The 12,920-nt window shown below is 40.4% G+C and overlaps 1 protein-coding gene across 1 annotated transcript in view; it reads left to right on the top strand.

Moving 5' to 3' along the window:
- myo1d (myosin 1D) overlaps nucleotides 1-12,920 on the top strand; it is a 102,920-nt gene that overhangs the window by 51,534 nt on the left and 38,466 nt on the right. The window contains exons 17-18 of the mRNA XM_051417097.1: nucleotides 11,318-11,541; nucleotides 12,307-12,445. Coding sequence (XP_051273057.1) covers nucleotides 11,318-11,541; nucleotides 12,307-12,445 — 363 coding nt within the window. The remainder of the gene's footprint in view (nucleotides 1-11,317; nucleotides 11,542-12,306; nucleotides 12,446-12,920) is intronic.

Here is a 12,920-nt window from a genome sequence, read left to right as displayed (position 1 = left end):
CAGCCATAAATAAAGCCAGAGATTCCTCATGTTGGAGGGATGAACAGCATTCTTCCAAAAGATTTTCCCTCATTTGGAAATTTTCATGATGGTGATGGAGAGCACCAACACTTCATTCCAAAGTGTCCCGTTGGTGTCCAACTGGGTTGAAACCTGGTGACATGTATGGAAGTATCTGCATTTATTAGGTTGCTCACTCATGTATTCGGGTGTTTGCATTAATTTGCTCAATATCATACAAAGAGTAATAGTATTTTAGACGCATTTAATCATCGGAGTAAATCCTGTGTTTGTTAGGGTGTGGCCACAGGCTGTTCCTATATGAATCATTTGATCATATTGGCAGTTTTGTTTGATACTGATAATTACTCTGTGACCAGTACATCAGTACTTTTCCTTCCACTGGACTTGTTTTAGAAGATCTGCTCTGAATATTGATCACTGTCGTGTCTCAGTAGTTGGTAAGCCCGTCATGCGTCGGTGATTTGATGACACCTTCAGGCAAGAGTGCCAGTATGTTTGCTGTGATTATGCACTGACATGTGTCAGATCAGCGTGCAGAACTAAACTTTGTCCCTTTGATAGATGGAGAGATTGGTTTATAAACGTGAAGCGCTGCTCTGTCTGGCTGTCAAATCAAGCATGCACGATGCAAATCTGCAAATCAAAATGCCATCTCTGACAGGCAGGTAGTTCAAGAACACTGTGTTGGTGTATGAGAGTAGAAACACGCTCTGCATACATCATCTGGGCACTTGAAGCACAGTATCCTCCACTTGGGAGCCATGTGATTGACAGTCATCCATTTTCCCTAACCTGTCATTACGTTAGCATCATGTGAGCAGATTCCTCCACACCATGTTGCTTTCATGTCTACCTTTCTCGAGGAGTATCTCCAAGCTCTCAGACATGAAAGGGTCGTCCAGCCAAATTAACTTCTGTAGTGCATTGATTGGTCGACCTTTGTATCGATCTGTATGACCCTTTCCCACAGACATACCAGACGGGTGTTCCCTTCCACCTCTCCCTCAGGAGAATCTTATCTTGTATCTCCCAGGATAAGCAGGCTTTGATAATGAAGGGAAAGCCCAGAGGAATCACAGCTTTTCCACCAAAACAAACATCACAGCACCGCAGAGGTGTCGGAGCAGGCGTATTTAATCTTGCTCTCTGTCAATGTTAAGGCCACGCATGCAGAATGTGCTTCTCACAGGCAGGCTCACTCATGCTATATGCACTCAGTGACACACAAAATCAAATAGTGGTGTGACAGCAGCATTGACTCCTGTATCTAGTGTCATGCTGTTACTCAAACAAACATCCCAGCCTGAGTCTGATCTGCTGTGCCAAGCAATCCCCTTATCAGCACCTGGCACACCACACTGCCTTATGCCAGTAAGGACCACAGTGCCAGGACTGTCAGCCTATGACTGAGGCTCAGACACACTTCTTGTCCCTCCGTTTGCCTCATGGATTTATTATAAAACCACTTAGCTTGCCCCATCATCAAACAGCTAAAAATCTGTGGATGTGCACACTTCCTGAAGTCAGGTTGAGTGGCCCCCTTGTAGTGCCACTGCCTGTCCAGATTTGGAGAATATTGTGTTTTTCTGAAGCTGCACTCTCATTTTAGCCCTTTAAAATAACCATAACCTCTCCTCCTTTGGGGAGGGGGAGTAGCTGGAGGAAAGGGTTGGGGGCAGGAGGAGGGGAGGAGGCTCCTTCACAGCTCAGTTTAATCCTGCTGGTCTCTCCAGCCCTCCGTCCTTTCTTCATGTGCTCTTACTCACCTCATCTTTCCCCTATTGTGGTGCTTCACCCAGTCAATCCGCCCAACCTGAAATGTATTGCAATCAGGCCTGGGTGCATTACCAGTGATTGCTCTGCATCCTCCTGTGTGCGATCCTCCATCGACAACACTGAAATCTCTACCTTGTACAGAGCAATCTAATCATTACCACTTTGGGGAATGGCAACCAGAACAATAGCTAAAAAAAGGCACACAATCCAACACAAATACAGATGTTATAAATTATACATAGGCCACCCCCACCTTCCCTGTGTGTTAAAATGAATATTTCATAAATTCAGGCTCAGCCATCCACATCACATTAACTGTCTGCGCTTGTCAGCGGAGCAACGATGACGAGAAGAGACTCCCCCCTCGTGTATTCTGAACCACCGCCTTAATTGCTTTCCAAAGCTTTACATAGTCTCTGTGTAGCAGTAGGTTTATCAGACTTGGCGAGTGTTATGTCTTGGGTAGTCAGCCCAGCCATGGGGAGGGGGTTTATCTGAGCAGGAGCTAAATGAAAACGTCTAAAAAGGATAAGAAGTCCTGTTTTTATTAATTTGTATTGTTTATTGGTGGATGACTCACGTCTTGAGGCAATAAATTGTAAAGCAATAAATAAATAAAATCTTACTGGAGGAAAGGGTTGGAGAATCTTACTGATGTGAAAAGGGAGTAATCTGTGGATAGCTCTGTGCAGCCCTCTTGAGAATAACAGGCTACTTAGTGCAAGGCTAGCACTGCCTCTTCTCTGCTTAACTGTCCAGAACTGATCTGTCTCCTGCTAGACCTCAGCAGAAACATGATCTCTAATCCTCTGATCCCCTCTGAACCTGCAAAGTGTTTTAGATATCATCCAAGGCTATCACCTCCACAAAAACCTCAATGGTTGAGAACACAGCGGATCAAAGGAGGGTGGTTTAACTTTTTTGTTACAATCATACAGTTGGATTTTGAAGAGAGGAAATGTCCTTCTTCTGTCCTCAGGAAAGTAGTGATTTGGAAAGTCGATACATTTTCTTCTATCTTTTACTTAATCCCAATTATCCTTTGTTATATTGTGTTACCATTCATTCTGTGACCTAAGTGCTATTTTCTTATAATACAAGACACGTGACTGTTCTTGTGAACGAAGCTTAATTTGTTTGTATTAAGTGCGGATTATACTGATCGTTCAGCTGTCCTTGTAATGTTATCAGTTTTCAAAGAAAAGCCTAATTTCAGAACATTTGTATGAAGGCTACAGAATCGACTGAATTTGTGCTTTCTTTCAATGCGGTAAGCCTAAAAATATCCCACGGTTCATGACACCTTTTGGCAAGTATAAAAACTGTAACCACGGGCCTCTCTCCATGGCAACTGACATGAGGTTCGCTGCCAAAGTTTACTGATTTCTTTTTTAGATTTTAGCCTCCAAATCCTCCCAAAACCCTTTTTATTTTCAGTTTTCATTCTGAGTAACAGTTACAACAGAAACAGGCGCCCTTGTGCTCTAAGGTTTTAGGATGCTGACCCCCATCTCCATAGTCCTTGTCACTCACTGTTTCCTGTCTAACAAAGGCTAAACAATTACCAAAATACTTTATATTAATAATATTAATAATATTATTGGCCATTTTTCATAGCAGATGAAAATAAATTGATTTTATAAAATTACTAAAATAAAACCTCACCTATATACTGTAAATAACTGGATGCTTATAGAAACCCACACAAAGTAATAAAGAAATGATAAAGAAAAACATTGACTGACAATGATTATTTTCACGATCAATAAATCTGCTCATTATTTTCTCAATTAATTGGGGAAAATAATAAAAAATAACAAATTTACAATGCTTGATTTGTTAACAGTCAAACTTATTATTTACTTTACTACCATAGAAGCTGAAGAAATCTGCAAATTTTCACATTTTAGGAGCTGAAACCTCTGAAGTCATTGCATTTTGCTTTAAAAAAATTACTGAAAACTGTTTATAAAAATATGAGTTTTGGACCACTAGTAGAGCTATGGAGGAATAAACATAATTGACTTTATCAGCAGTTTCAGCTCTCACCAGCTCTAACTATAGATATTTAAGATTCTTAGTTATTAAGAAAAGGGGAACACCCATTGAAGCCCATTGTGTATATATTGTGTTGTATAGCACTAATGATAAATACAAACCGTCTCTGCTGATTATAGATAACCTGTGTACAATGTGATGCTGTAAAGTCTAGCTTTCTTTTACATACTGGCATACTGGTTTTAGTGGATGCATAGTATACTATATTACTGCTTTGTCACTTCGGTAAGCTGATTTTATTGCTTGTCCTTCAAACTCTGGAATGATGTGTGTTACTTTAAGCGTATACTGCTGACCATTGGCAATATTCTTCCAATCTATTTAGTCCAGTCCCATCTAATTGATGGATGGGCCACCCAGAGTCATTCAATTTAATCTTCAATACTGTCCCTTCTGATCAGACCTTATTCAAGATCAGCTTGAACACTTTCACATCATAAGCCCGGAGCTAAAAATGTAAAATAACCAAATGCTGGGAGTCACGATTGAAGGAATGAGAATCAGTGTCAGTATAGTGGTCTTAGTGTTACTGGTGGGTGTGTGCTGCTCACCCGAGCACTTTATTGATTTATGATAATGACTGTTGGCCTGTGCCTTGGCCCGATGGCTCCCTGTGACAGCCTGTGGTCCGAGCACGTTGCAGCCTCACTAAATTGTGTCACACACTCTTGATTCCGCCCCCCTCCGCCCAACGTGTGCATCGAGCATGTCACTGGAAAACCAGCTCAATATCCCCAGAGGATGTGGAAACTCAGGCGTTCAGCAGTGGGTTGCAGTCAAGTGTGTCAATGGTGCAGACCGGCCTATCTGTCTTTCCATGTCGGAATTCGGACATGCTTTTTCCCCCTCTAGATGACAACGAGGTGGAGGGTTGTTTGTGTGTTTTTATATTGAGCTTTTTAAATTGCCAACACTGCAGTTCAGTTAATGGCCTTTTAGTAGAGCCCCAATACTTGATTAAAGACATTCAGTGGCCAGTAAAAATCTGTGTCCTGCTCATGTTCAACATCTGAACCGAAACCCTCCAGCTCTCACCAGTTGCCCTGGCACATGTGATTTGTGAATGCTTTTACCCAGTGTGCATTTCAAACCCAAATAAAACCCCAGCAATCTGTCCCGCTTTGTTGCGACGAAAGATCCCCAATCTGGCTTTGATGAGCTCGTAAATCCCAGGCCCGGGAACGTGGTGAGGGCAGCCTCCATGATGGCAGAGTCTCTAAAAGGATGATCAGATGGCTTTATTGGCCAGGAGAGTAAGGGGCAGACCGTCAGGGGCCTTGTTATTGGCCTGATTTATCCACATTCCCCCGAGTGTCATCTTCATCAGCTCACCAGCGTCATCACAGCCAGTCTGCTTCGATGTTGGAGAAGCAGAAAATGTGTTTATGGTGTTTCGTGCCTGCGAGGGAGCGGCTGGATGGCCCCATCGTAATTCTAACCTCTCGCCGCTTTCCACCTGTCACACACCTTAATGAGGCTCCGAAGACAGTGGAGACATTTTATGTCTGCCGTTATTTGATTCATTGTTCCTTTATGGCCTTTTTTCCTCCTGCTTTGCTTCTCACCTCCAGCCCCAGTCGTTTACAATTTAATTAGTGATTTGTAGCTTAGATAAACACAGTTGTTGATCTGGCATAGGCCCGTGCACCATGTGGATATTATGCAGGCAACATCTTAACTGAGCTCTCACTGAAAATCCAATTTGGCCACTTTTTTCTTTGTTACTCAGTATATCATGTGAGCACATATGGGCTGGGACACTGTGTCTGTATGGGGGAGGGGGAGTCACAGTAGTGGTTTATATGCTGACTAATTTAATTTAGATTGAACTAAATTTAGTAAATTCTAGAGTTTCACTGGTTCGGATATAATTAGATGAATGTTTAATACTGTATGTATGACAGATTTTCACTGATAAGATCTTTGTACAATTCCCACACTGTCAGCACTGAGTTTATTAGAGCTACAACATTTTGCTCATGGACAAAATTCACAACATGAAACAACATCACTGGATACAACTACCAATCAATAATTGATTAAAAAAGATATATATATATATATATGGGGTTTTTTTTAAAGGGAAATGCGTCTACTAATAATGAATAAATATCTTAATATTACACTAAATATCAAGTTAACACTTCGAGTGAAAACGTTCAGGTAAATTGTCTAATGTTAAACAACTTCTGGCCAATATTTTAATGCACTAATGAAGAAAAGTGTAAATGCAAATAAACAAGTAGAAATCTAATTCTTATTAGACAATTCTTAAAAGTAGAACTTAAAAAAAAGAAGAAATTGTAAAAAAAAAAAAAAACTAGATCACAAACTGCATTTATTAATGCCCACTAACAGGTTGCAGCAAAGACATAAAACATCTGTCTGTCTGTCTGTCTGTCTGTCTGTCTTACTGAGCTGAAATGCACCTTTTCAAAACTGTAACTACAGGTAGGGGTCAGGTGGGGATGGGCAGATCAATACTTAGAGTATTAATACTACCAATACTAATTATGGTTTTTAGTAGCAATACTAGTGTCAGGCGGGTCACCACCAATAATAAACATGGTTTTGTCTTCTGTTAGATCACACTCTGAGCACACAAACACTCTCTGCTGCCGCTGTGTGCAGCATTCACCGCATTGATTAATAGAATTCACGCAGTGAAGATTAATGTTAATTCTCCTTTCATATCTGTCTTGTGTTTTGACATAATTAACATAGTGGTATAATGAATACATTGTAATGTTCAGCAATCAGCATCATTTGGCAGCAGTGGAAATGTATTCAGAAACACATTGGCGGCTTGAAATAATAAAAAGTTTAAGTATCAGTATTGATATTGGTATTACTACCACCCTAAGGGGGGCTACGTCTGCAACAGAAATGCCACAGGCAAGAACTGTACAAGTTTCTGTAGCAGAAGGAGATTTGTGATAGCGAAGACAACCTTAAGCAAGTTGAAGAAAAGCACTGTAATAATTCTTTCAGTAACACACAGTTAGGAATGTATCTGCAACCATCTGCTCACCTCAACCTCTGCTTTATGTCACAGTGAATGAAAGAATGCTATTGATTGCACAGCAATAGTCTCATACAGTATTCAGCGGTGAAACGAGGCTAACCTCCATATCACTGTTGTATATCACAGAGTGAATGAGCGAATGTGTAATTATAGCACTGTAAAGCCAGATAATGTAATATCTGTCTGTTATTGTGCTACATCAATTTGTACCACCACAATAATAGTCGACCTTAAGCCCTCTAACACCTACAAGGATCCTGTTCATCCTCAGCAGCTTAAAGCCACTATCCATATATTTAAATCACTGCTAAACATAGTGCAAATAACGTTTTCTTCTGTTTTCTTTTTTCTGGTAATAACTGACTTTTCCACACAAATGACTTTTTTGTAGTGAAGGTATGCTATGTAGTTGTTTTGTTTATATGAAATGATACTGTGTGGGTTAGCCACCTTTTTTCTGAGTCATGGCATAAACAGGAAATAATATTTTCAACAAGTATGTGAGTAAAATCCTGGCAGAGATTAGAACGAAACACTTAATAGAAAATGGATGAATGAAGAATTGCATAAAATAGTGTTATGAAACATGAAAAAGAGTGCCATGCACTGTCCACTCAGAACATATTGGTATATTCCCACATATTTTTGTATTGACTAACTTCAAAAGGCTCAAATTCTAATTTAAATCCACTCATAGTCTACCTTTTACACCGGGGCCATTTTGACAGCAGTGTTTGACCCATTGCCTGCTCTTAAAACTCTGTCTCATTTACTGTAACACTCAGAATACATTCTGAATATAAATGAAGGTAACTTTTAACCTTGTTCACAGAGACAACTACGCCCGCTGCAGTCGGGGCAGGCAGTAAAAACCCCTTCATTCCACCCACCGCTGTCACCCTGAGCCTGTGGAAGAGTCATCTCAGGGGTCGATTAGTGATGAATATGTAGTCGCTCCTCTTTTCTCACTCTCATCCATTATGTATTAGAGACAGTGCGGCATGGAAGGAAGAGGTCGTCAACTGCCATTTTGCCAGAGAAGCACCATTTGAGACTTACAGTAACACAGCATTAGAGGAGCTATTTTTATACCTGGGTAGATGTTTGTCGCGTTGCATAAACATAGATAAATCACGGAGTATATACAGTATTTAGACATAAATACAACAACAAATAGACATTAATACAAGCTTTTTATGAGCTAAGAAAAACAGCCCTGTTTTCAGATGTAAGATTAATTAATGTTTCAGGTTTTTGATTAGTAATTTAGCTGTAGAAGTGTGTGAATTGAACCCTAACTCTGGATAGCAGCAACAGACGTGTTACAAAGACTTGGACAAAGGATAAGGGAAGGAGTCTGTGCTTTCTGATCTGATATGTAATTTCTGTGAAAGTGAACATTATATTTGTAATAATTAACAGAAACCATTGAAGAATCTGAGATTTTATGCACAAAAACTGGGCCAGTGGGCTTTAGTTTATATCAGTTGACATCCTAGGGGACAGATTTGTCAGTTTTTTAGTCCGATAGGGCTTATCTAATATTACTGGACATATAACACATGATTACATAAACTTTAGGGCTTAAAAAGGTCCAAAATAAATCTTACTTTTCTGAGAAACACAGTGCAACCCAGCTGGCTTGGTGATTTAGATGGCTGACTGGCCTTCTTTTATTGATTTCAGTGTGATTCAGCCTCTTCAGAAGGCCACCCTCTTTCCAGTCTCCAGAGGAGGTGGCTCCATGCTATATTCCTGTTGTCAGAAAGTGACACTTCACTTAAAATACTTTACTTGAAATAATGTTAAAGTACATTTTAAACGTATATGCAGCTGATGTGGTTATATCAGCTTGAAACGACATGAATGAATCTGCTGCTTCCATATTCCAGTGGTGCATGACTTATCTTCTTCCCTGTAAATCATTACACCACGGCCTCCTCCACAGTTTTAATATGCAAAAGCAGGAAATCCTTTTCTTTGCCTTCGGGCCACCCCCACACTTTGAAAGATTAAATTGATCTCCATGATTACTTTGCATCACAGTTAGACGATATCCAGAAGTGAGCCTGCAGCGCACTGTGCAGTATTTTCCTTTAATTTGTGACTCTTCAGTCTGTGACACTAAATACGCTCCATTACTGATTATTTAGGATTATTTTGGTACAACATAGTCCAATAAATGTGTAAATAATTGAGAAGTTGTGTGTAAGAAAGGGAGAGAATACAGTAAAAGGGGAGCATATGGTGGTGATTTTAGTGAGGGCGGATCAGGAGTTATGATTCCCTGGGGTCCCACTTACATCTATTATTCATGTTTTAGAGGGTCTGATAGCCACTCAACCTATGTATAGTTACAGGCAGGCTTGGGGGTCCTTAATTAAGCCCTCATTCTAGTCCATGTTATTCAAACATTACAAGTACTTATGTATAACAAACAAATATGTAGCAATGTGAATTCTAATGATGAGTAATGAAAAAACTCTTTGTATAATTGTAAATGAGGAAAATCAGCAGTGTGACACATTGAAATACACATTTATATATGAGCTATTATAGCAACATTCAGCTGTATTTATAGTTATAAATATATTCATCGCTCGATATTTTATGATTTCCATGCAGAGGTCATACCACTGGTGCATGAGACCTTAAAAATAGCCCAGTTAGTGATGGATATCCCACTAAATAAGTAAAAGAAATCTAGATACAGCAGCTCTAAATATCCCCTCATCCCTTCTGCTTTAGTAAAGTTCCCCCAGTACTTTATGCTTACACACATAAAGATCAGTTTTCTCTCAGTTCTTCGTAACCAAGATGCAACCCAACACTTGAGTCAGACTAGGTCCAAATGTTCTGGTACAGTACGGTTCTGTTTTATTGCCCTGTGTCTCTGGGTTTTTGTGGTAATATGTCTCTTACCTGAGTACATCCAAGTGGACTCTAATTATGCGGTCCATTATCATCACCACAAGAGAAAGATGTGGTTTTTGAGGTGAGAGAAACAGTGTGTGCTGTGAAAATGACGTGCTGTTGTTCTTCGCCCACAGCTGCTCGTCATGCTGCTGTCGATGTTCGTGTTCTCTGTCTCTGTTTGGCTCTGTTCGGGTCTACTGCATTTTGGACCGGGTCTGATATGGATCGGTTCCTGGGTGGGGCAGCCGTGTCTCAGGAGGTAGAGCGGGTCGTCCACTAATCACAGGGTTGACACACATGTCGAAATGTCCTTGAGCAAGACACTGAATCCCAATGGTCATGCCAGCACCTTGCATGGTAGCTTCCTGCCATGTGTGTGTCTGTGTGTGTGTGTGTGTGTGTGTGTGTGTGTGAATGGATAAATGGCTAATCGTAAAGTGATTTGGATAAAATCCCTTTATAAATGAGCCATTTATTTACCATTTTTGGTTCAGGTGTCTTTTTAAAATGTTCAGGTAGCTTTTGTTCAGGTATTTTTTGGATTAAAAAAAATGTATTGTGTAATGTCCTGTGTGGCTCTGGAGGAGCTTTGTCAAGTTTGAGGAAATAACCCCTGATGTTGTCATCATGTTATCACAAAGCCTGAGCTTGTAGACCAATTTTTAGCCCCGCTAGCGGCGCGGCTGAAAGGATGGCAATGACGCTCAATTTGTCTATTACTTTGGTCCACATAAAATATCTCAACAACTGTTAGATGGATTTCTATAACCTTTTGTACAAAGATTTACAGTGACCCAGAGGATGAATTCTAGCAACTTTGGTGATCCCCTGACTTTTCTTCTATTAACAACAGGGCGAATATTTAGTTTTTTCAGTGAAATATCTACAAGATGGGTGGCACAAAACTTTGTCTAAACCTTTATGAATCCAAGTTTATGTATCCAAATGACTTTAACGCCAGAGTGAAATTGATTACAATGCAATTTGGTGCATACATTCATGGTCTTTTTGACCTTTGGTGATCTCCTGACTGCTATCATCAGGTCAAAATGTCAATCTGTCCATTATTTTGGTTCATCTATCTCTACAGTTTCTATACAATGACCATTGTAGCCTCACAAAGCAGCTTGGTGACTGTAGACAGTAATGTAGCTTCTCAGTTAACAAGACAAAGAAGAGTAGGGTAGCATGCAAGTGTACAGTAGAAGACATAGGATCTAATGAAAATATGCCATAATTTGTATCATGGGAAACGAAGGATTCAGCCTTGCAAGAGCTTGAATGCTAAAGGAGATTGAAAAGTCAGGATACCTCAGCCTGTGCTGCTTCAATTTGAACCATTCCTTTTTATAATCTGACTTCCCAGATGTTAATGTGACCAGTACAGAACGTGTTGTTCAAGAACCCCGCGTTGCAGCAGTTGTGTTCCCAGCGTGTGACAATACAGAATGCGTTATCTACAGTAGCTTTATCACTTACAGATACCTACATTTTCATTTTGTTGTCCTGTGTCTCCAGGTGTGGAGGGGCACCATAGCGAGAATGCGATACCGGCGGATGAGAGCGGCACTCGTCATCCTGCAGGCCTACCGACGCTACAAGGTCAAGTCCTACATCCGAGAAGTCAACCGCCGCTTCAAAAATGTCCGATCAATGAAGGATTACGGCAGGCATGTGAAGTGGCCCACGCCCCCCAAAGTCCTGCGCAAGTTTGAAGATGCACTCAGAAGCATCTATAACAGGTACTCAGGCAAAATAACTTTAAATGTGACTGCTGTCTACCTGCTGCAACTTCAAGATTCATAACAAAGGTTCTTGCTTCTCTTCAAATACACAAACACAACAAACTGCTGTGTTTGTGCTGTGGGGTCAATTATCTTCCATTTCAAACAATTCAAATATAAAGTAGTAATAGTGAAACTGCATTTAAAAGTTTAACAATGTGCCACACATTCTCAATTATGTATATAATTCAAAGCCTGTTGAAAGAAAATGCCTGTTGAAAGAAAATGTTTAAAATTGCTTTCTTTTGAAGAAAACCACTTTCCTAAATTGGCCGAACTAAAAGTGGATCTGACCCCAAACGCAGGAGAGAGCGCATGGCCTCAAGTGTTGTTTTACATCCAGATGAGTCCGTTTGAAGCAACTTACACATGTTTCCTTCTGCCTTGGGCTCACACTGGGCATTGATTTTTCTTCCTCCATCAAAGACTCATCACTAGCTTTCATCCCAACGTCTGTTTGTTTGCTTTTTTCTATTTGAAGCTGGGCACAGGAAGAAAATAGCCTTCCTAGAGAATGATGTTGGCTGTCAGGATGTGTGAGTGGAAGGTCAATAAGTACAGTACAGCTGGGGTCTCCTGCAGTTCCCGCTGACCTAACTATCAAGGCCTTGTGCAGTAACCATGATGAAGAAAAGTCGATTTCCTCTGTTCTTACTTTTCTCGTGTGTGTTGTGTGTGTGTGTGTGTGTGTGTGTGTGTGTGTGCGTGTGTGTTTACCTCCAGGTGGTGGGCTTGGACACTGATCAAAGGCCTCTCTCCAGAGGAGGCCCTGCAGGTGAGGGCCAAGGTAGCCAGCCTGGAGGCCCTGAAGGGCCAGAGGGCCGACTTGGGTCTACAGAGGGCCTGGGAAGGAAACTACCTGGTGAGTGGGTGGGGTACAGTAAAATGTGTGTCTTTATATATTGGAAGGAAAAAACAAACACAGCAACAGAGAAAACAAAGACATATTGTACAGATTACTGTCCCTGTGTGTCAGCTGGTTTTGTGTCTCTAAAATCTATATTAGAGCTGTATATTGAACATCAATACTTCTTTGTGATAACTGTGATAATCTTGTTTACTTACTCTTTGATCAGATAGTTCCTGATTGAAATCAAAATGTTGCCCATTTTAGACTCATTTGTTAGGCACTTTATTGTACGGCTACTTGTGTTTAGACATTTAACATTAGCTGGCTAATTTGTTTAAATGAAAAAGGGTTTTTATAGAAAAACGTTTTGTTGTATCAGAATTGAAGGTCATGTATTTTATCAGCAGTATCTAAAAATGTCAAATAATACCCACTGTAAATCTCTTTACCTCTATATTGTAATAAATTCCACATTTACTGCGATAGC

The sequence above is a fragment of the Dicentrarchus labrax genome, unplaced genomic scaffold (genome assembly GCF_905237075.1).
Source record: "Dicentrarchus labrax unplaced genomic scaffold, dlabrax2021, whole genome shotgun sequence".
NCBI classification, from domain to species: Eukaryota; Metazoa; Chordata; class Actinopteri; family Moronidae; genus Dicentrarchus; species Dicentrarchus labrax.
Note: the sequence above shows the minus strand (reverse complement) of the source record. Positions and strands in the feature narration are given on the sequence as shown.